General features: G+C 39.1%; 1 protein-coding gene across 4 annotated transcripts in view; it reads left to right on the top strand.

Moving 5' to 3' along the window:
- myt1lb (myelin transcription factor 1-like, b) overlaps positions 1-25,327 on the top strand; it is a 146,601-nt gene that overhangs the window by 40,835 nt on the left and 80,439 nt on the right. For all 4 annotated transcript variants that reach the window (XM_054797061.1, XM_054797064.1, XM_054797062.1 and 1 more), the window contains exons 2-4: positions 6,216-6,324; positions 14,685-14,730; positions 16,424-16,457. In XM_054797061.1, the coding sequence (XP_054653036.1) occupies positions 14,685-14,730; positions 16,424-16,457 (80 nt within the window). In that variant the 5' untranslated portion in view covers positions 6,216-6,324. The remainder of the gene's footprint in view (positions 1-6,215; positions 6,325-14,684; positions 14,731-16,423; positions 16,458-25,327) is intronic.

Raw genomic sequence — 25,327 nt, 5'->3', positions numbered from 1 at the left:
AACTAATAATGCAAGTGGCTTTTGCGAAAAGCCGCAAGACAATCACCACCATTTAGCGACAAGAGAAAATGGAATAAACTCTGCATTGCAAACTACAACTAAAGAAATGAACATTTTCTTCTAACCATGCACGCCAATCAAGGTGTTATTAATAGTGTAATTAAACTGCACCTTTATGGAATTTGCTCATCATCCACAATCCCAATGAGAAACAAGAACACATGTCTTTCCCTTTTCCATGTGTTCTCGCTTGTCAGCTTTTTACTAACAATGCAGGTAGTGGGGATTCACGTATTCCACCTATAAAACCCTCTAAAAAAAACCATCCAGAAACCTCCAACAACATTTCATGTGTATGCTGTAACCATGTAGTAACAGGCACATTTATGATAACATGTACTATTTTGGTCATTTTAAGCAATACCGGAACTTCACTCCTGGGCACGTTGCTTTCACAGAGCGCATAGCAAATAATACTACTTCCGTCAACAAAAACAGCATAGAGAGCACGTTCTGTGTTTGCTACCACTAATCATGGCAGACTTCATGAGTCGACACCGCCAACTACTTTGGGATCAATGATGATCCAGAACCTTATCTTTTTTAGCCTGACTATATGGGGGATGAGCTACAGGTTTTAGAAGCTGAGCGGGCAAGACGAGACAGTGAAACATCGAAGTAAGGTGCTATGTCACAACCACAGAAAAGCAGTATCTTCAGTGTTGGCTCCTACAATAACAATGCCGCTATTGCTTAGTTAATATTCAGGTCACGGCATGTAAATGTAGCGTTGTTTCTAAGCAAAAGAGGCAAGTCCCCATTACCTGCATTGTTAGTGAAAAACTGCCAGCACAAGGTGGCTATCTAGTATACACAGGAAAGGGAAAGACGTGTGTTCTCGTCTCACATAAGGATTGTGGACGATGGGCAAAATAAAAGGTTTCGGCTTTTTGTGTTGGATCTCAATCAATTACCTAATCGAGTTTCTGGTGAGTCTTGATTCAAGTAATAACAGTATCAAAATTGGATTTTATAAAATCTTTAAAATATTTATGGAATAGGAATTAAATAAGACTCCACATATTATTTTAATATTATGTATTTATATAATGCATTGAGAAACCTTGTAAGACACAATAAAATACTAATTGAGATTGGGACCCAAACATTCTTTGGTCACAGTTTCAGAATGGAATGTCAGTTATTGTTAGAGCTGTAAATATTTGATCAATTAAATCCATTAATCCAGTTAGAAAAATACTTTGATTTCTATTCTGTTGCTCTGTTGGTTCATTTAATTAGTGTAACTAATAAAAATCAACAAAATCCAAACTGCACGGAGTAACTGGAACTTAAAATGCGCAGAAATTGTTTGCAAGTGGCTGCCGCAATAAAGCTCACATGAGAGCGGTGGTGTGGGTGCCGTGTTCTGCGTGGAGGGGAACACCGGGGAGTGGCAATAGACATAGGTGGCTCAAAGGAAAACAGCAGCGAAGCGGAAGGAGAGGAAAGGGCCCAAAGGAAACGACAGAAGCTGTCAAAAGTTTGGGATCATTTCAAACTCAAAAAGATAGAAACATGGTGCGATGTTTGCACTGTCAAACAGAGCTGGCGTTCCACAACATCACTACACTGATGCTGCAGCACATTACCAGAAAGCATCTTGAGTATTTACACAGCAACAACCAGAAAGTACAAGTCTATTTTGTCAGCTACTGTACCTATTTATTTATTTATTTATTTATTTGATTTTAGGTTACGTTCAGGATTTTTTTTAACTTATTTTTTTCATTGTTCAATGCTCCCGGTGTTGATGGTGTGCATTTAGAAGAAAAAAGAATAAATGTAATGGCTAATTTCCTAACTATTTGCGCTAAAATACACATTGAGATGATACAACACTAAATTGGTCCTCGATAGGTTGCTCGTCAAAGCTTTTCATTTGGCCCACCAAACATCAGCCAAATAATGTAAAACATTCAGTCTAACCAGAGAAGTGCACGTTATGCAGTACTTCCTCTGATCTGGAAGGGGCAACAGCAAAGGATACCTGTCGCAATGAAGAAGCAGTAGAATAATTAAACAATAATGGCACTATCATAAAATATAAATCAATTAACACAGACAAAGTCTAACAAATACTATACATATAATATATATTAGGGCTGTCAAAAATAGCGCATTAACGGCGGTAACAAATTTATTTAATTCATTACGTTACATTTTTTAGCATAATTAACGCATACGCCTTATGGCAAGCCACATCTCACTGTTATGACGACAGACGGCAGCACAGTTTATGTGTCTGACACTCTTTTATAAGTTGAATCTAACCTGAACAGATCAACAGCAGTGCAATTCCAACAACATAGATGTATTTCCAACTCACAAACGCGTCTTTTGTCCCTTCATCGTCGGGACAACACTTCCTCAATGTCACTACACGGCCATGAGATGCCTTCAGGGACACAAGAACGTCTTTATTATGCGTCTAAATAAACAGAAAGACAAAGAAAAAACAAGATGTGGATATTCTTATGACTCACCTAGTAACTCTAAATGCAGACGGACAATTTGCTGCATTTAGGTATGCTCGGAAATCCCAGAAAATACACTCAGTGTGAAATAAACTTAAATGACGTTGGTGTGTTTGAACGCAACTCCTCATTGCTCATAATAACACGGTTAAAGTGCGATTCAAATGTTCTGCTACTATGAACGAAACTAGTGTTAGGTATATAGATATTTTAAGACGTGTGGTATCTTTTAGCTTGATTGACATTTTCAGTTCATTTGGAGCTGTTAATACATGCAAATATATATATATATATATATATATATATATATATATATATATATATATATATATATATATATATATATATATGTGTGTGTATATATAATCCATTTATCTTTCAATAAAATACAGAAAAAAGGGGCATATTTCAGACGTTTCATAATGTTGATTAATCATGATTAATTCATTTGAAATCAATGATTAATCTGATTTTAAAAATTGTAAATTGCAATGTTCTGGCCCTTGGACAAATGTAATTGAGGACCCCTTCTATAAGTGTCTTTTATCCGATTACTTGATTGATCCAACAAAATCATAGATGAATCATAGATTACTCTATTACTAAAATAGTCCCTGGCTGCAGCCCTAGTCAGTGATTTACCACGACAAGCAAGCCGTAAGGATTATTGAAAGATTTCACTGCAGAATGTTTATACAGTAAAACCCATCACTACTGAATCACATGTTAAGTGATCTGGGAAACAGCTTGCTTTGTCAACATTAAGGTTAGAATATTATGGAACATCAGTCCAATTCCTGAAGCTGTTGTTCTGACTTGGAGATTTGTTTCTGCAAACGGACCGTTACCTTGATGCAGATTTTTTTGTGATATTTTGTCTTGGTTTCTGCTGTATCAGTATTTGTACAGATGATGCACTTTTTATTTTGATATTGTCTGTGCGGTGGGAACTTCTGAGTATTCATTCAGAGAGAGATCTCCCCAAAATAGCCAAAATATGAATCATTGTAAAGGATCTTCCCCCAGCCAAGCTCTGCACTCTCACTCTATTAGGAGATCCATGCAAGGGGATTTGAGAGGTAATAAACCTTCAATACCTTAATACCTTGCATGTGTGTGTGCTCGTTCCTCTTTTTCGAGTCTGTGCCTTGCTGTCCAGTCCAGTGGAGCCATTGATTGAAAGGGCACAGTGTGGAGACAAAAACGGGAATGTGCCCATAAAGAAAAAGTCCAGCAATCGGCTAATAATGCACTTGAATTCATACACAGGGACATCTTTGGTCTTTGTCTCTCAGTGCTTTTTGGTGTGAAAATGAAGTGACGTGCACACAACTCAGGAGATCTTTGATAAGCAACAGAGAAAGAGATACACAAATCTAACCTTCAACTCGGCCGGAAATCCATCAAACACATGTAGCTGCTCTGAAAATTGCCAGTTTCATCTGGAACATGATGACATTCAGGCTAAGAAATCATTTCTAAGTGTGTGTGCAGGGTGTGTGTGGTGCACAAAGAGAACACAGGATATAGAACAGAGAGAGAGAGATTTCATCTCCTCTATGCCTGCCTGTATACATATCTGCTAGAATGTAGGTCAGGCAGCTCCAGTCTCCATCAGAGCCTGGAGACGAGGGTTGGTGTGTGCGTGCGCACGCGTGTGTGTATGTGTGCCCGTACCCATCACATGAATAAAGCATTCCTGCGAGCCCTATTGTCCTCAAGTGTCGTATGTGCGTTTTCTTTAAATAATGGGTATGATTTCTGTGAGTGTCTTTGAGGGGGGTGTTTTAAACTCCTGTCATGTACAATATGTGTCAAAGGAAATGTGACAGCAGACATTACATCTCCAAACATCCCCATACAAAAGGGTTTTCATTGTCATGCGTTAGTGCATGTTTGTGGGTGATGGAGCAGCCAGTATTTCCTGGCTGTTCATGGTGCATATCCTGGCTTTGATAGTATGGGAGGCTAGTACAGGACACACACGGTGCTTCTCAATCTTCCAGGGACACACGTACCTACACACACACTCTTGTGGAATCCCGTCTTTCTTCGTGACAAAAGGAAAGGATGAGAATAGCTTGTGCATGTGTGTTCGATACTGCCTTCATGTGTGCGACTGCAGAGTATTGTGTGTCTTTGTGTGTGTGTGTGTGTGTGTGTGTGTGCCTTCTCTGTGGGTGTGCCCCCATTGCAGCTGGAGGTCTATTATTCCCTCCCTGCGCCGTGTCTGTCGCTGTCCTTGGTACTGAATGTAGCACACACGCGCCTCAACTCTATGACCAGAATACGTTACACACATTGTACACAAGCTGTGGCAGGTTGTATTTGACTGATTTCCTTTGTATTTCTTTCACGCCGTCTTCTTTTGTAAAATCCCCCTACATTCTGTTTCACACACACACACACACACACACGCACACACACACGCGCACACACACCAACACACACCAGGGGAATGTGGGATGTGTCCTGATGAAGAGTCAGAGAGCTGTGATTTGTCATCAGCCTCCACATGAAGACCTTCATCAGAGGACAGAGCCATCACTTACACCCTGATTATAATGACCAAGAGGCCAGTGTGTGTGTGTGTGTGTGTGTGTGTGTGTGGAATAGACAGAATATGGACAAAAATATTTAAGTTACACCTGCATAACAAATGAATATGGATGTATTTATGGAGGTTGCCTCTCCTTTGTCGTTATAAATACTGCCATGTCTTCAAAAATAACAATTGTCCAAATGAATACGGTACAGTACAGTGGGAGTTTCTGCAATAGAGCGCACAATGTGACACTACTGTAGGACAATGCAGTCCATTGTTTCAGTTGTTGGCTAGTTTGATTTGTATTCACAGTACAAGGGGACGACCTGACAGTGAATGGGAACGACGACGTATTTGTGTGCGCTTGTGCGTGATGAAAAGCACAAACACAACCCCCTACTGGTCCAAAGTAAAGTCCACTTAAGCATCTAACCGCCACCGCTCCTTTTACATAACACACAACAGGAACTCTGCACACTCACTGCATGCCTACGGTTGTGTTTGTCCTGAGGGACCAGTGATTGTTTTGATTGGAGCTACTTTGAGATGAGCTGTGACTGTGTGTGTGTGATGGGCAGTCTGCACCCTCCCAAAAGTGCCTGTCATTTTTTTGTCTGTACACAGCATCTGTTTTCTCTCAATACATGTTTAATTAGCAGCATCAGAGGGAAGGAGAGAGACAGGCAGTGTTCAAGCAACATCTCTATATCCTCTCATAACTCTGTCTTCATTTATTTGTAGAAAATTTGACCTTTTTTTTGACGGAGAGGGACTTCTGCTCCCACCCTCCCATTCCATTTCCTTTCCTTCTGCAACTCTGCGAAGGATGGAGAGCAGAGAAGAAAAATCATGGAGGCAGGCACGGATCATTAGCTATATTTGTCCCCACTTCCTGCAGAAGATGATAGATCTAGCTAATTACCACATGTTGCCAAAGCCTATCGCACATGACAAGCGGCCGTCTCCGTGGCGGAAATCTGCGTTGGCTTTGGCGTGCGCCGCATAGCTGATGCTATATGACTATTCATGAGCTGGAGTCAAAGGAGAGGAGGAAATATCAGATGCCTCGTGTGAATGTAATTGTTGTGGGGGTGATTTTAATGGTGTATGTTCATCTTCCTCATCCCTTGTAGAAAATGAATCTGGAGGAGACGTGGTGAGCATTTCCTCTCCAAGTGAAAGCCAGCAGGTCAGGTGGAAGCAGAGGTCTGGAAGAACTGTCTCAACCCCAAACCATTGCAGGTAGCTTCAAACCCCTTTGTGCACTTAAACACATTCTGACATCGTTTATATTGAGATTACTTTCTCAAAATGTCCTCATATTTTTCCTCTACATCTTGTCATTAAAATGTATGATATAAGTTGTAACACACACACACACACACACACACACTATACAGTACAATGGCAATGATACGAGTCGCATATAACATCTTGTCATTGACTACAAGATCATGTGTAAATGGGTAAAAGACCTCAGGAATGTTCCACTGTAGAGGTCTCGCATATATTGAAGCTCAAGTTCAATATTCAAGCCACTTGTATAGCAGTACAGAAATCCCTCGTTTATCGAGGTTAATCGGCTATTTCCGTAAAGTAGGGTATTATTTATAAATTCAATATTTTCATAGTTGGAGCAGAGAAAACCTGTTTACGACCTTCAAAATAAGGTTCTTAACATTATTAGAGCTCTCTGGACATGAACTAACACGCCTATGGTCACCTTTCCGCTTGTATTACCTAATGTAGTAGACATAATCAAAGTAAATAAGCCATTTAAGACATAAATAAGACTAATGCTTGTGTGTGTTGCCATAAATGGGTTCCCTAGGGGAGCAGAGTGAGTGGTGGACAGGAAGTAATGTTGTGGGTAAAGAGTTATACTGAGATAATTCAAAGCAGCAATAAAAACCTGTTCTGGCAATCAAGTCTGTTGACTGTGTCTCAGCAAACCTTACAGTAACATTACTGACACTTGGGCTGAATCCCAGTTCTACCCCTTTGCCCTTTCCCTTCCCCTTCCTCTTACCACTTGTCTTACCCCTTCCCCTATCCCTTAAAACCTAAGGCCAATGTGAACAAATGGGACACCACTTGATTCTCATTACATCATCACCCTTCACCACTCGCTTGACACAGGCATATGAGATAATTAAACTGTTCATAATAAATGTTTCCTACCATAAAGTAAGGTGCATACATTTCTACATTATTTCAATGTTATAGGGCCTACCTTAGAACACATTTTTAAAAATAAAAGCCATACTGTATTCTGAATAAAATAACCATATCTCACAGTGAGAATTGTTGGCTGACCAGGGTGGCTATAATTTACAGTAAAGAGTTTACTACGATGTGCTGAGTTACACGAGTCGTAGTATAAAACGTGAACGTCGCAGTGCAGTTCAGTCATGTAGGTTCCCCTCGCTAGCGAGCGATTTTAAAATGCAACTTAAAATTACCAGACTAAGGTGGTTGCTATGTAGTCATTGTCTAATCACTTGTGAAATGCAGTAGATTGCAGTGAAGTTAGATATCGGTGTTAGTCAGCTAGTTTTAACTAGCGACAACCAACAACTCAAAACTTGGCGAATATTTACGTGGAGTAGCAAATGATAGAATATCTAATAAAACATGAGTGACGTTACTGTGCAAATCAATAATTCTGCTTAATTATTTACATTTATGTGCTTCTTTCGGTGTCCGCTCTGCCGCACTAACGAGCAGGCTCCGCCTACCCCTTCATTTCAAGTCTGGTTCCTGACCGCACTGGTTTCTAGGGCTGTACACCCCTTAGCACTTACCCTAGGGGGGTAGAATTGGGATTCAGCCTTAGTGACTCGTGTAGAATACTATGTCAACATCTTTTGAATGCCTTATATTTGTATGTTCATTTTATTCTTGAAAATGCTCAATTAGGCAAAAAAATACGTAACATTAGCTGAACTATGCATATGTTTTGACTAATAATGGCGGCATTCAACCATGAAACAGCATGATTTATTCATTATATATTTTTGAAAATTTGCAATTAAGGGAAGTCACGAAATTTGAACGGAAAAAGTGGCGAGGGACGACGGTCTATCACAAGCAAAGATGTTCCGTTCTCACCACATTAGTTGTTTTGACGACATTCTGATGGCAGCAAAAAACTTCCGAGTGCCGGCACACACCAAGACCGTTTTTCCACACTTGTTATAAATTCTTCACCAGATTTTTGTCTCCATCTTCCTTGGTCGTTCTCTCACTCTGGCCGTTCACTCTCTCTCAGTGCCTACTCAGACGTGCAGATCTCCACCGCCTTTCACACTAATTCAGATGCACTTAGCATCGGGTTGGCACACGTTTTCTGTCAGTAGATGATGCATGGCGTAGCTATTTGCAGAGAAATTCGATAATGCCGGTGCAGGTTTGGTGGCTCTATAGTGCTGCGCTGGATGGAATACCAATGTGTGAGAGTGAAATACTTTGTGTGCGAGTGTGCAGCTGAGGGTGGGGTTGGTTGCCATATGTGTAAAACACATTCTTCCAAAAGTTGAAGGTGAAACAAAGAGAAACTGATAACTCTGTGACATGTTTTGACAAATGCGTTCTCATCCCCCATCATTACCAAAATTCAAAGCACGCTCAAACACGTAAACAAAATGTCAGTTCTGTATGTGAGTCTGTTTCCTTACCGTATTTCATGAATAATAATATTGTGGGTTCTCACCAAATTATTATTTTTTAGATTTTGCCCTGTTTATGAATTTTTGTTTCCATATTATATTTGTTACCTTGGAATGAAGCTTAACTAATACAATAAAAGGTGTTAGTACAGGTAGTCCTCAGGTTACGAACCAGTTCCGTTCCTAAACTGTGACGTTAGTCGAGTTTTGGGTTAAGTTGGATATTATACCTAAATGATATCAAAATGAACGCCTAAGTTGCTCACACTGTACACAGACCACATGAAGGACATGTAAAATAAATACAATAACAACACAATAGTAACAATAATGAACAATTCCTACCCATATCCCTGTGGCTTACTGCAAGTAGAAGAGGTAGGAGGACCAATAAAACAATCTGTTAGCCCTCTCCTGAATCAACATAAGGCTCACTGGGATACAGTGTTGATTCTGGTCTTCTAGCCAAAGCACGAGCAACCTTTCCCTCTCAATAAGACCACTGTGCTGCTTAATCATTACTTTCACTTTCATAGGAGCAGATCCTTTTACATTTTTAACAAGGATACTGTCTTTATTCTTAATGATAATTGCATCTGTCTATCAATTAACATCAAAAGTGCGGCCGATGTTAGTGGGTGTTTTTCCTCCCTCAGGAGCTTTTTAATGGTGTTCATTTTCACTCCCATGGTGATGACTTTTCTTTTCAGGAAGAGCCTGCCTTATGCTTTAGGCAACATAGTGAAGGGAAAAAAGCACTATGACTAATAACTAATGACAAATAACTAATAAGCGATGCTATCTTTGCTCCGTGTAGCTGTGAATGTAGCGCACACGCCGTTTTCATCCACGGAGCGCAATACAAGTAACGCACTGCATTCTTGCACTGCACGCAGCGTGGATTCATCTGCCATGCGTGCTGTAACTACTTCTCAAGCAAGTCTACTGTTTATGCACCAAAATGACATGAATTATTTTATGGGAGCGCATCTGTAACCACGAAACACCGTAACACGGAACGCTGAGGACCATCTTCAGGTATTGGTGAAACACTTTCTCAACTATACATCCTGCGTATAAGTCGTCATATTTCACACATTTTTGGCAATTGGGTGAAAAAAAACCCCCATTACTTTTGTGTTTTTTGAGAAATTCATTCATTAATAAACGATTACTGTTTTGAGGTAGACTATGCTCTATTATTAGTCAAAACATATTGAAATACAAGTGATGGAAGTGGTAAGTCTTTGGCTTCTTCAGTGTTCTTATGAAATTAATTCCAGGCTAACTGGTAGCTTGCCAGCTAGCTGCCGTCCCAAGTCCCTGCAGCATAAGAGTTGCAATGTGGTGTAAACAAAGAATAATAGGAGTGTAAAGGTGACTAGAGGCTTGTTATTTCACATCTACAGGGTTGTAATGATGTTAAAAATCATATTTAGAAAGTTCTAAACAGGTTTTCTATGATCTAACTCAGAAAATATTCCATTTATTAACATTGAAACATATAAATATAAATTAATTTAACTCGGTCGGTCCTCTATAAATGAGAGACGACTGCATATTCTGTAACTGGGACTCACTCATCTCTTGATATCATGGATATCAGTTTTAAAAAAAAAAAGCGAAATCAGTCATAAATGTTACAGTATGCCATAATAAGGTTTTTATTTGGCAAACTATTAAAAAAAATATTCACCACACCATCTGCATTGTACTGTTATATTTAATACAAGGCAGAGGTTTTTTTGGTGAAAATATACAGAATTTGATCATTAAAATTAAATTCCCAAATATATCTTTTTAGTAAATAAATATAAAAAGTATAAAAGTAACATTTTTATCGCAACAGTTAAACCCTTATTTCCAGTGAATCATGTTGTATTCTAGAAGCGAGGTATTTGTAAACACATCGTTCCCATCAAGTTATGAATACTTCTCCTTACGTGCGCTTTCTACATTTCTTTAATCACAATAATTGAGTTTGGAATCAAAGAAGTGTACATAGTGTTCTATCAATTTAGCATCACTCCATGGACTTTCAAGGCTATAGCAAGGCTAGGACAATAAGAGCATTTTTTTATATTTTATCTTTGTATGGATATAATTGGAATGTGGAGAGATGCCATGGGTTTCCTCCTTATCCTAAATATGCAGGCCGGCCTTCATTTTCCCAAAGGGTGCAGACAGAGTGATTAAAAAAAACCCCGAATATGTAGGGTTCTCCAACGTGGTGAGCCGGAGAGCCAAGCATGCTTCCAGGCGACAACTCTTACGAGGAGGCTTGAGGAAGGCAACAGGAGTCGACAAGGCTTCTACTGCTGACGTGATTGGGACTGCTGTTTTATTTAGATAATGCATTTGCTCACTGTTGACGCTGTGCTCACTGTGCAAGCTGTGTTTAAAACTGCACCCTCCGAGTTTCGTACAACTTGAGATAATGTGCATGTTTATTCACACACAACTCAATATGATTTTAAACTCACAGAAACCAGATAAATGACAAGTTGGAACATTATTTTCATGCCATATATTAAGTGGAAAAGAGCAATTACCAAACCGAGCCAACAATCGGGGCGCAAAAGGTGGCAAAGCCACATTTTCTCTGAGCTGGAAATTTCATTCATTTTCATTTCATTCATTTATTTACACTGATATTCATGTGTAAGCTATTTTTATATTATATTGTATTGTATTGTATCGTATCATTAATGTATAATTATTTTTGAAATGATTGCTAATGGAACTGGAAATATACATTTAAAAATGGTCTCTTCCAGAATCAAACTGTCACCAACAAAGTTTTTTTTTGGTGTTTTTTTTTTTGTACAGTTGAAGTGTAAATAGGTTAACCACTGTTAAAGGCGAAAGGTCACGCTTAAATGCATGAAACACTCTGTTGGCAAAGATGAAACGTGAAGATTTGTGTCTCATGCACAATACTTTGTTTGTTTACATTACTTTGAGTGCAAACATAAATTACACTAAGAAAGTGTAAAAATAATTCAAATAGTAGTGAGACTCATTCACATTTTATTTTAAAACATTTATTTTGATTTGGTGTGGGCTGACTAATCTTGGATCTGAACACTGTCATCGAGCATTTTGTGTGACATCACTTGCTAACGTTAGCAGATAATACTGAAAAATATGTTAGCAGGGGGGTCCAAAGTGCAGCCACGGGGCCATTTGTGGCCCGCAGCTGTTTTTTATTTTACTTTTTTATACAATCTAAAAATATAATTTAACAAGAAAAAAAAAACAAGAGTAAAAATGGAAAAATCTGCAGTAAATTTACAAGAATTTAACAAGAAAAAGTCGTAATTTTGCAAGAGTGTCATAATATTACAAGGAAAAATAACGGAATTTTAGTAGCATGAACATCAAATATAAAAAAAAGACATTTTTCTGTTTTAGGTTGTGACATTATTAGAAATAAACAAAACAACAAATATTTTTTGGAAAATCAGGTTGTGGAAAAAGTTCCGAGAATAAAGTCAAATTAAAGTCATAATTACGAGAAGAAGATTTAGAAGAAGAAAGTAGAACTACTTGGAAAATTAAAACGACAACAACAGCAGGAATGGAAAAAAACGTCTGTAATTTTATGAGAATAAAGTACAAATATTAAAAGAAAAAAGTCATATTCTAACCTAATCAAAATTCTACAAGTTTAAACTCAAAATATTCTGAGGAAAATTGCCATTTTAGTAGCATAGAGTTGAAATATTCAAGAAAAAAATCTGTTATAATATTGTATATTATGGGAATGAACTAAGAATATTATGGAAATAATGTCGTAATATTGCAAAGAAAATTACAAAAAAAATTAAAAATGAAAAATTGACATTTTGGAACATTAAAAAAAAATGCAAAAATTTGGGAAAAAAAAGAACAAAGAAAAAGTTCATTGCAAAGTTCATAGTAATAACACACATTCTCATCTATACCACAAAGCTGAGATGCTTTTCTTTGAATAGATAGACATAACTTGTGAGCATATCTACATGTGTGGTGTACAAAATATCAAAGTGGCCCTTGCATCCTTTCAGTTTTCGGTATGTGGCCCTTGGTGGAAAACGTTTGTACACCCCTGATGTAAAGTATCACCAAATAATTACAATAATGACACCTGACACCGGTTAATTAGTCAGTATAATTATAATTGGTATCATTAGAATTAGTGTAACGTTAGGTTAATTGGAGACTCTAAATTGTCCATACATGAATATTATAGTGTGAATGATTGTTTGTCTGTATGTGCCCTGCGATTGGCTGGCCAACAGTCCAGGGTGTACCCCGCCTCTCGCCAAGCGAACTGGGATAGGCTCCAGCATACCTGCAACCCTAGTGAGGATAAGTGGCATAGAAAATGGATGGATGGATGGATAATTTTACTTTAATTAGTCACAAAAGTCCAAAAGTCTTGTCATAAACTCCAATGAATGTCATAAAATGTTGTAATTTCAATGGACTAGGTAGACCCAGTCTTTACTAGGTCACAGCAATAATTCGATAAACATTTTAATACCTTAAGGAAACGTCATCACCTTGTACGGAAGTTATGTTCTATGCGACGCACCAGCAGAAAGTTGGGCCAATGTGACCGTCCTAACTTTTATACATGTAGGCTGCACCATGTGGAAGAATTTTCTGACTGGACAGTTGCTCATCATCATCTGTCATTTGTCCAGCGACATATTTATCCTCTCATCCTCCCCCAAAAGAGACTTAAGGTCATTCCATCCCAACTTACCTGCTAATATTGACAAGGTATCCTTGCCTTTCATCATTTTATTTTCCTCCTGTTGAAACATTTATGGGCATTCATAAAGAAACAGACCATTAAGATTGAAGGGCTCGACAGTGGCCTAAGTGTAGTATTAATAAATCATGTTTAATAAAAAGAGACATCCAAACAGGGTCACGGCCCCTGGTATCTTCTAAACCTAGCCGGCATGAATATTTAGGGACATCTAAAAATATGAGTTCAGAGGTGTTCAGGCCCTTAAACAATTTATGTGTTGTTGCGAAATGGGGAGACCTTCATGCTGCGACACAAATCTAACCTAGAGCCAAACATACTTGGGATAGAGCTGGGAATCAATCATATGTTGACGTGCATGTGAATATACAATACCAGTTAAAAGTAAGGGCACACTTTCTTGTGCTATTCAAGGTAAAGGCATGACAAACTTTTGATTGGGACTATAGTGAATAAGAATAGGCCGATCCCAGCTGACTTCTGGCAACAGGCGGGGTACATCCTGTACTGGTCGCCAGCCAATGGCAGGGCACATATAGACAAACAACCATTCACACTCACATTCATACCTATGGACAATTGAGAGTCACCAATTAACCTAACATGCATGTTTTTGGAATGTGGGAGGAAAACACGCACGCACGGGGAGAACATACAAACTCCACACAGAAATGCCCAAGGGAGAATCAAACCCAGGTCTTCCCGATCTCCAGACTGTGACTGTGTGGCCAACATGCTAACCACGAGACCAAAAAGAGATGATGACATATGATTATAACAGGCAAATGGAAGCTTCTGGATGGATGGATACATGACCGTCGGGTGCTTATTGACAGTTTTGTTGTTGAGTTATTCCTTCTCTTGCATTATGTCTGTCAAGAACCAATCGGGTGCCTGTACATGTTCTGTTTTTGTACAACTGCAATCAAACGCTGTTATTGATCAGATTTGGTTTCATTGATGGTGTGGGCAGCTGTGATATAAGACATCAACAATCCAGATGTTTTTAGTGTGCCGGTCACACACACATCCCATCCTTGTGCTACACAGTGCATGCTTGACAAGTAGATGAGAGCACTGAGAAACAGAGAGAACGTGTATCTAAATTAAAGATAATTTAGTGATGCTGTCTGCAGTCGGCGCTTAACAGCTTGTTTGTGGCTTCTCTGCAGATGGAGGTGGATGCAGACGATAAGCGCCATCGCACACGCTCCAAAGGTATCCGCACTGATACACACAGCCATTCAGGGTGACCTTCACTCCCCCAACAGCCAAACACACTCGCATATATAGATTTTACACACACCGCCGCACTTCTCGCAGACTGTCACACTTCAGTTGCTTGTGTCACTGTGCACCCACACCTTTTTTTTTTTTTTTTCCATCTAGGCCACACAAACACCTTTGAAATCTCTGTTACAAATGAAGTATTGTCAAAACATGTCCAAAACAATACTTAGTACAACGAGAAATTGTTGAACTAATGGCATACTCGTATTTTGTTTAGAACTAGTACGTATTTGTTAAAGGAATTACAATTTTTTTTTATATTAGTGTCCAAAATTACTGCAACCGTCCTTGAGATCTTGGTACTCCTACAGAGGAGAGGCTAAATTATAATCAGTGGACTTTTTTGATGCATTCTTTATGTCCTCACCCTTAAAAAAGGGAGTGTCCAACATCTTTGACAGAATAAGAAATAAAGAACTGACCCTTGCTCTAACACCAAATAAATCAAGCGCTGAATTGGTGGGGGTCGGGATCACATGACCCTCGGTTGAGTCTCATCTTGTCAGTCAAAGGAGACAAGAAATGGTTCCCAGAGTGTTTTAAACACATCATCTCTAGCCCTTAATTCACATTCATTTGTTACTACACAACAGAAAGTGCTGTTGCTTTTTTAACCAAATGTACTCCATGTCGCAACAAACAGTTTAAATCACTTGTAAGTTATTCCCAAAATGCTGTTTTCAGAAGACAAGAATGTTTTTGTGTTTTTAGCTTTATGTCCTTTGTGTGGTGATACTGCTTTTATCTACATGAGCCCTTTTATGACTTTGTTTTGTTTATTGGTATGTCCACTTTATATCCAACTCTTGGGATCTGTTTCTATTGCATACAAGTGCAACATTCTGGAATGAAGTGTTTTGGAAATACAAGACCTTCACCAAATATTTGTGATCACAAATACGAGTTAACGCTGCATTTGTGTAATGATGTCCGTTAGTAGCAATACAACTAGTCTGCTTTTGAATGTCGGCCAAATCTGTTATGAATATGAAATAGTCCTAATGCTTATAATGTTTTATTTCCATTCATCAAGTTGATCAGCATGGGGTAGTTAGCATGGGGTGAGCCGCACTCATGATCTAAAAGCTACCAACGGAGGGCGAGCGGAAAGCAAGTAGCTGTCAGGAATCACTTGCTCCCTAAGTACGACACACTTGCAACCCAACCCCTCTGACACCCACTTCCTCTACGTGCCTGCCACGGCCAACAAATTTCCCAAAAATTGTGCAGCCTGTGCATGTGGTAACACGTATTTCGGGATGTAACTCCCGCTTAACTTACCTCGCCCATTTTCCCCATATTATCACTTATTTATATATTCCTACCGACTCATGGTGAATGAGATGAGATGTTTTCTATGGGGGGAAAAAAAGGCCTATTTTCGTTTTAAAAAATAATAAAATGGCCCAAATGCTGAATTGCAAATGTGCAAGGATCCACTGTATGTGTAAGAGAAGAGTTTACCGGGTTTTGATAAAAAAAAAAAAAAAAATGAAAGTTACACAGGTCAAAGGTCCCACCTAAACAGTATTCAGTATTCTTTTTTATATTGTATGCAGTAGAAAAGAGATCACACATCTTTTCTTCTTTCTTAACTAATATTTCTCTTTCACCCTCTCAGTGCCTGTGGATCCAGCATTAACGGAGCTATTCAGGTCAGTTGAATTTCAGAAGTATTTCCATTCCATGCCTGACACAGACACTCATAAACGCAACAACCCCGTAAGAAACCTGCACTCACGTCCACACAAACCCTAACCCACGTTGTGTTCATGCTTGTTCAGGAGCGACTCCAACTCTAATCGTTGTTTTATCACCAAATATACAAGAAACTCTTTTAGTATCAAATCATGAAGGGGAATCGTTGCCTAGTTTTGCACCTTGGGCATCTTAATTGTCACAAAGGATGAAAAACAAAAATGGAAGAGTCTTTCTTTGGTCTCGTTACTACAGTTGCACCATATGAAATATTTAGCAAGAAGGTTTTCTCCACTTTTAATGTTCCAACGAGACAACCTAAATTATTCACTTTTTGTCTCATCTACTTGATGATGTTAAAAGTGATAGCCAATTATCAATTCATTAGCCATGCAGTGCAACTCCTTCTCCCGACTGACGCCCACACCCTTAAAGATCTTGCTGGGTGGGTTGAGTGGGTGGACGGTGGAACATATTTATTCATTCATATTCATTTGCAATTTCAAGGTTTTCTTTCTAACTAAGTTTTTCTCTCGTTACGGACATGGTGCTTTGTTATAGTAGAACGCATTGTATTTTTTTTACAGAATACAGTGGTAAGCATCATTAATGTGTTCCAGAAGGTCAGACTCAAACCGAAACATAATCTAACCAAATGCATTTTTCCCATTAGAAATAAAGCATAATGTATAATAAGGAGACTTTGGGGGTAACTGTGTTGGTTAGCAAAGAACTACAGAGTCAACCCCAGATGACATCACAGACGGGCGTATTTCCCCGAGAATCAAAACTAGTCTTTAAAACCTCAATGGCTTCAGTTTTACAGCTTGACAGAGGCTACGCAAATCGATGCCAGCATGTTTCACTCCCTTATCAAACCTATTTCCATTTGACTTCTCTTGTATGTGTGTTTACACCCTTTGCCTGTCTGTCACTGACTGTATTTACATTGGCGGAAGCGACCTAGCTAGCTCGAGTTATCAGCCTAACTTCTGGTCTTCCGACTTCAAATGTGACTTTTTACAACAGTGACATTTTGTTTATAAAACAAAGAAGCAATGCGGTTAGTTCGGAGCTCATTTTGTCCCACAGGGAAGCCACAAGTGTATGTCCACTTCATGGGGTTCGTACTAACTTTCTCAAATGAACAATTTTACTTTCTCGTTGTCGTTATACTAATTGTGTCTTGTCCACAAAACACTATTTGTGTGCCGTTGTTTAATGAACATAAAGACTTGGTGTGTGCAGCCTTAGGGTGGTGATATTATCACAGGGGTCTCCGATGTCGCCAACTGATTTTAGCTCACCAAAGGGTCAAAGAATATTTGCTTCAACTCTTAGTAGTTTTTTTTATTATAACAGTTGAAATCAGACTTTATGCCTTTATGTAATGACTAATTGCCACAAAGACGATGGCTACACTGTTTGGGTGGAGATCCGCTGGGTAAATAAAGCAGTGCAATTTATATGTTGCCAGTCATAAATAAAACACAAATAGCTGACAGCTCTAATAGTGATGAAAGTTGGACACCTCTGGGCCTGCACTGAATTTATTCTGTTTTAAGCTGAGCAGGACAGATTTCTATTGAATAAATATATTTACTTATATTATTTTATTCTGTTAATTTTGTTATCTTGGGCTAAAAAATTAATTATTCAACAATTTATTTCCACATATTTTTATTGCTCCAAAACATGCATGAAATTAAGTTCAGGTTTGTGTCAAATAGTACAAAAATAATTTCACACAGATAAAGGCAAAAAAGACAATTCAACCAAACATTTATTTTTTTAATAATTACCTATTTACCAGGTGCCCTTGGAATTGTCTAAGGTCGCCCCCGACCAATAACACTCATCATAAATAAATTGAAAAATGTACAGTTAATCCATGTGATTGGTATTGGTATCAGTATCGGCCAATCTCACTCATGGGTGATCAGTATCGGAATCGGTAGCATAAAACCCTGACCGGAGCATCGCTACTTATAATACAATGTGATGTTTTAGTACATTGTGTAGTACATCCGGTTGTTGGCGGTCCCACAGTGTACTGGAATTTGTGAGGTGATCGCGTTGTTGACGCATCTGCCGGGGGCTCCATGCACATCGGCCTACCTCACTGTCCCTGCGGCCTCATGACGACTCAAAGGCGGACAGCCGAGGTGTCCCTGGACCCTCTGCACGCGAGTTCTTCTGAACTCCAGGGCAGCACCCCGGCTAAAACTGCGAGGCTTTCCACCTGGAAGAATATCCAGCGATACGCCACAGAGAAGTGTGGCAGGGTCCAGGGTTTCTAGCAGCCTGGAAATAGTGCATACAACTTGGCAATAGAGCTCAGACTTTGCCAAACAGTGCAGCAAAACGATGAATGACACAAACATGATGCATTCAGATTTACCTTAGGGGAAACGCCAAAGAACTTTAGTCCTCTTAGTGGCGCAGCAGTCATGACCATGTCAGCGTGTTGTAATGCATGCTATGAAGTCTATTTCGCAATATTCTGTGTTTATAAAAAGTACATTGCATGCTACACAGTATACATTTTCACTTGTTTCTGTAGAGCAGCGGGTGAGTCTTCAGAACCCAAATCCTACACAATGCCCACTTCCTCACCTACTTGCCATTTCAATGTACCTGCCACTTAAAGGGCTTAACAGAGCCTTTGTCACAGTTTATTTGCTTATGTTCCACACAGTTCAGCACAGTCTCTTGGGAGAAAGAGGCATGCATGAAAGAGACAGGGTGTGTGTTTATTAATGTTAGTCACTCAGCCTGCGAATCCACACTACAGTATAGTCCCTGTTGCCACAGTCAGTCAGTTAGTCAAAAAGGGAAGAATTTACATGCAGGATGTCTTATTTTAACACATATACATAGTATGTAGTCTCCCTTGTGTACATCATTAATTACACAGTATAAGGAATAATCTGCTGTAGCGCTCCAAGTGTTTACTTCAGTGTCCTCTACTTGTCTTTGCAAGTTCTTTCCACCCCAACAATGTGTGAATTTTATTTGTCCTTGACTGTGTGTTAGGAGGCTGCAGCAAAGATAAGGTTCCTGCCTATTTATATCAATAAATAATATTGCACATGGAAGATTACTACTGTGTTGCCTTTAGCTGATACCCATAGATAGTATAGGTGGACTCTCCCTGCTCTCGCTTCCCAATGCATCACCCCCTGTACTCTCCCTCCATTGCCATTTTAAGTCAGTGGCTCCTCCCTCACTGATCCCTCTTGCTCACTCTTCTGCTGCCTGCAGATAGTAATTAATCAGGGGATCGATACGAGCCCTATCTCCAGGCTGAGGCGTCTATAATGTCGATAATGTGGCTCGATGGCCCCTCTCCCCCGAGAGCTGATAGTCCTTAGGACGAACACGTTTGACTTTCTGTGGAGCAGCCTGGGTTGGGTCGTAAAGATTGCTGCTTATGGTTTTTATTGTGTTTAAATACGTAGACCGTGCTCATATATTGCATCCACAAACATAGCATTGAGTGAAAATGTGACCACAGTATGCTTGTACTCATGGCAGGTCAAAAGGGCTTGTGTTGAAATGTTTGGAGATCACTTAAAAATAAATCACATCACAGTGGAACCTCAGTTTTCATACGCCCCAGTTTTTGTAGGATTTGGAAAATGATTCGAGCTCAAACAAAGCGTTCACACAATGGTGTGGATTAGAATTATAAAAACACATAAAAAAACACTATATTGTACACCGATTCCGGACAGGGAATGCGTTAATCATTGTGTGTGTGGGGGGTTTTTGTGTTCATATTTGCACATAGAATGCGTTCATAGAACGATGAATAACTGTATCTTTCTTTCATCCAATAAGCAATATGCGGTGAGGCGTTGAAGTGTGCCGCATATTTCTCAGTGTTCTGTGCTTTTCTTTTTTTTTTTTTTTTTTTTTATTACGGCTGCAAAACAAGCCACCATGACCTCAAAGAAAGTTGGAAGTGCGACACCTGCAGGAATGTTTAACACGGGTTGCAGGGGGAATGGTTGAAGGGAGACACATAACAGTGAGCCGGGCCAGTGTGTGTCATGATTGTGTACAATAAAGTTCAAGTCAGTGAGCAAGCATACTAACCGTCCACTCTTTAAAGGTAAGTTTGTAACGAATGAGAGTGAAACAGCGTCTGTATGGCTCTGGCATCCCTCCCCTCCTCCGTCCACTCGTCTCCGTGTTCACCAAAGAATTTTCAGTAAAGGTAAAAGTGATGTTAAATGTTCATTTATCCATTTCATTCATCATTTAAATGGATTTTGCATTGTTTTCTGTATATAAAACTAAGTATTCAGTATAAAATATGTTTTCCTTCATATTTCTGGGTTTCTGGAACAGATTAATTGGATTTACATTATTATAAAAATGCTTTGGTTTTCGTCTGACATTTTGGAATGGATTAAAAGTGGATTTGACAGTGCAACCATGAAAAAAATTCAGATCAAGTGACTGTTGTAGTTGTGGATGTACTCTGTGAACATACAACCTTTTCCAAACACATGACCGATGCAAATTTCCCATCATAAAAGTCAACTGAAAAAAAAAAAAACAATGTTCTGAAGATGACAGACATTGCATATTGCCTTATTTCACTACTATGACAAATGACAAAAAAGATCAAATCAGATGATGATAGACAAATTAGTGTAATTACAGTGATGACAGTATTGAGATGGCAGAACCTGTCATTGTGTCATATTTCGCTTGATTATGCAACGTATACTGTAATTACAACTGGTGTCTTTTAGTTTGAACTTGTCAGCAAGTTCAGTGATGGAATGACAGAATAGTTACTTTCAAAGCCTTTCGGACACATACAGGAGTAAATATGAAAATATCATGTATAAATATACCACATTTCACATCCTCTAGGCCAGGGGTCTCCAAAGTGCGGCCTGGGGTTGGTCCATTTTTTACTATAGAAGTAAAATTAAAAAAAAAAAAAAAAAAAAAAAAAAAAGAAAAATACAGTAAAAAGACACAATGTAAGGAGATAAAGCTGAAATGTTGATACTAATACTGAATAATAACACAAAGTTTTGTCTTTAAATTTCTTAAAATAACTTTCTATAACGTAGCCTTTTCGCAAAATCAAAATAAAAATAGATATGTAAAAGAAACCACCTGGTATCTTTAGATTTTTCAGTAAGCGGCACCTCGTGGAAAAAGTTTGGACACCCCTGTTTGAATAGCAAACATACCACCGTCATGGTGCTATGGTGAAAGGAAGAGGAAATCAGACCAACTCACACCCAGGAAAACATAGAAAAACAAGTATTAGAACACGAATACATGTTTACAGTTAAATGCTTCACTTGACGAACGTCTGTGTATTAAATAAAAAATAAAATAAAAATAAAAAACCTTGATGAATGAGTTTAAAATGGCTTTACTGTTAGTCAGACACTTAAACTACAACCCGGTTCACATTTGTATTGCACTAAAATAGTATCATTCTTTTTGCACCATTGCTGCTTGTATTGTGGTTAAAATATGCTGCAAAAATTCCACCCATTTTTTATACCACTTGGCCTCATGTGGGTCACAAGTAAGCTGAATGCAGCAAAATACAAACTATGAAGTTGTTTTTTTTTTTTGGTTTGCCCATCACCGTATTGAGATATTATCGTTATTGTGAGCCCTGCATCACGTATCGTACTGTATCGTGAGGTAGCTGAGCTTTGCTTCTTCCTTCTCCTTCCTGGACATGCAGAATTGTGAATTGTGTTATGTGATGAGCTCCACTATAATTTGTGTGCATGTTGAAGATGAATTAAACCATTACCATTACCATACCCTGAGATTCCCAGTCCTACTCCCAATACCTCAAGGGGCCCAGCCTCACCCAGACGCTACCTCCAGCGGCCCCCCAGGTACATTGAGCTTGAGACCTCTGCTTTAGAGGATTTTTCTCGTATTTTCACCTGATACCCCATGGCCTTTGAGCCCCCAAAGGTAAAAATCAAGAGGGCAGAGGGGAGATCTGGGGATCTGATCTGAAACATATGAAAATATACAATATACATTTTCCTATGTATGGAAACGTATGGCCCACACTGTATATTGGGAACTACAAGTCTAAAAGTGACTATAGGAGTGCACTAATAATGCTAAAAAAACATATTTAGAAGGTTTTAAACAGGTTTTCTATGCTCTAACTACGAAAATATTCCATTTATAAATAAGATATCCTACTTCACGGAAATTCACTTATCATGGTCAGGTGTGTGAACCAATCACCCGCGATAAACGAGGGACGCCTGTATACTGCATTTGTAGCCCAATTTACAAACGTGCAAAGCCCTTTCTAACAATGGAGAAATGTGGTTGGCATATTTTGCTGAAAATGTTATATTAATCCCCCAAAAGGCTCCATTTTTGCATTATCTTCAGTCTGCTTGATAATAATACATTTTTTTTATTTATATTGCTCTTTCCATTTTAACAATCTCCAAGTGCTACAGAGAGAAAAACAAAAGGGGGAAAAAAAGCATGATTAGTTATAAAATCAAATTAAAACCAAGCCTATAAAAGATATATAGGAAAATGCGTTTTTCAAAAGATGGGTTTTGATGTACTATGATTTTATGCTGACTGCTGAATAACATCAGTAATGTTTTTCAAGTAGCCCTGAAATGATGTTTTCTTTGATTGGCGGGGTGTAACTTCTTTCGGATATCCTACCAAAGGCTCGTTAGAAAGGGCTAGGAGGCTAAGTGGACCAAAACCATGCCAGCAGAATGTCGCTTAGAGCAGCAGTATGAGAGCTTGTGGGGGTGGGGGGGATGGAGTGTCTGACAGTTGACAACAGGCAGCAGACACTGGAGGTGAAAGCATCTCTTCCCATTCAGAGCTCCAATTACATGCTTGAATCTCTTTTATGAAAGAAAAAAAATAAAGATAGTTTCAACTGATACCCCATCAAGGCTTTCAAACTCAGATTGCAGAGAGGAAGGGGGGTGCACGACCGATCAGAGCACAAATATTCCCCTCCACATATCTTTGGTCATTTGCATATTTGCCATGCTAATCACGTTCATTGGGGTGTATAACGACTGTGCATGAGCTCATCAGGGAAGGACTGCATTTGTGACCCGCTCCAAGTTAGATTCAGCAGGAAGAAAATTCCTTGCAAACGCTTCCACCCCACACACGGCACCCCTCTTTGAAAAGAAATGGTTTCTCCTTTGCTAATCCAATTTCAAAAGACAAAAAGAACCATCTTATGTAACTGGGACAGCTTTTGCTAATTATGGTGTTAATGCATGGAGAAGAATTCCCCTGATTTGGAACAAAGACTTAAGATTTGTGAAGATATTTTTGTGTTAGATGTTGCCTGTTTGAGCAAGTGCACTTCTGGCAGTATCGCATTCAAACAAAGCACAGGATCTATCACTGGCGGCTGCTTTGAAGCTCTGTTTTGACTGGCTCAATGGCGAAGGGAAATTGCAGATATTATGCCGAACGACTGCAACTTTATGACCACTTTCAATTTCATCAAATCCAATGCAAGCGCGACACTGACAAAGATAATGATTTTTGATTGACACTGTCATGAGGCTATTCATTTTAATGTTTATTATGGTGGTTGTAGTTTGCAGTGTATAACTGCTCTCGGAGTCAGTGATGTGCAATGAGGTTCATGGCTGGTGAGGCACTCTTGGAGGTTTATTATGTTAATAAAGGTTGCTCATCAAGAAGAATCATTCACTTTTGTAAAAAAAAAAAAAGAAAATGTTTTTTCAAATCCGTTTTAGTCCCATGTATTTATTTATTTTATTAACTGAAAAGTATCTTTTGTATATGAAGTACATGCACTCTGTCTGATCACCTTTTGTTGAGCTCGGGTATATACAGTAATCCTCTATCTTGGCAGTCAAATTCATTCTTTCATTCAGCAGAGCATAAAATCTTTACTTGACTTGCAACTGGATCTTCCTCTCCAAGGAAGGACAGCAGTGACACGCACCTTCCAGGTGACCTACGCACCCATCCCTTCAGGATGAGGAGAACACCGCAAGCACCTTCTGAATGCCATTTCTCTGTGTTTTATTGTCCGATTAGAAATAATAATGATGTCACACTTACAGTACATTAAAACAGGCTGCAGAAAGTCCTGATTTCTAATAAATGTTTCCCGACATGCTGACAGACAGAAACTGGCAGGCGGCGTCTTCCACCTGAGTGCACTCTGACGCTTGCGCCCTTAGCCGGGAAGCGACGCTTGATGCAGCCTCGTCTTAGGCTTCTACCCAGCATTTGATCAGGAAATGTGCAAATTCAGCAATTTTTACTGAGGAAAATGTTAAAAACATTTGGAATCATACAGAAGATACACTTATAAAACAGTTTAATGGGCAAATATTAAAATTAATTTGATGTTATTCATTTTTTATTTTTCATCATGCCTCCCCCCGACCGCACGTCACTGTTCGGAGTTGTCTGATCTTTTGACCATGAAGCTAAATCAGCTAACAGAAATACTGATACCGCTAGGAACTGCATTTTTATTTTTATCAAGTGGTCGTAATGTCATTGGGCATCCATGATCGGTGAATGCCTTAGATGTGGCTTGTAGAGCTAAACCTCCATCAAGAAAACAGAAGCACATCTAAATCCAGGTTTTCATAATTGCAGCCTAATCGCTTAGATTTTCTTGTCAGTCCCGGTGTAGGCTGTGAGAACAGCTAAGTATGGAGGATAACAGCAAAGCCCCCCCCATCCATTTTTCCCCTGTCAGATTTGTGCTTTCACACAAAAGACACAAGGTTGTCCTCTGCCGCCGACCGGGCCGAGAGAGGCAGTGGCG

The sequence above is a fragment of the Dunckerocampus dactyliophorus genome, chromosome 13 (genome assembly GCF_027744805.1).
Source record: "Dunckerocampus dactyliophorus isolate RoL2022-P2 chromosome 13, RoL_Ddac_1.1, whole genome shotgun sequence".
Classification (NCBI taxonomy): Eukaryota; Metazoa; Chordata; class Actinopteri; order Syngnathiformes; family Syngnathidae; genus Dunckerocampus; species Dunckerocampus dactyliophorus.
The sequence above is the reverse complement of the archived record's forward strand: the minus strand, read 5'-3'. Positions and strand labels throughout refer to the sequence as shown.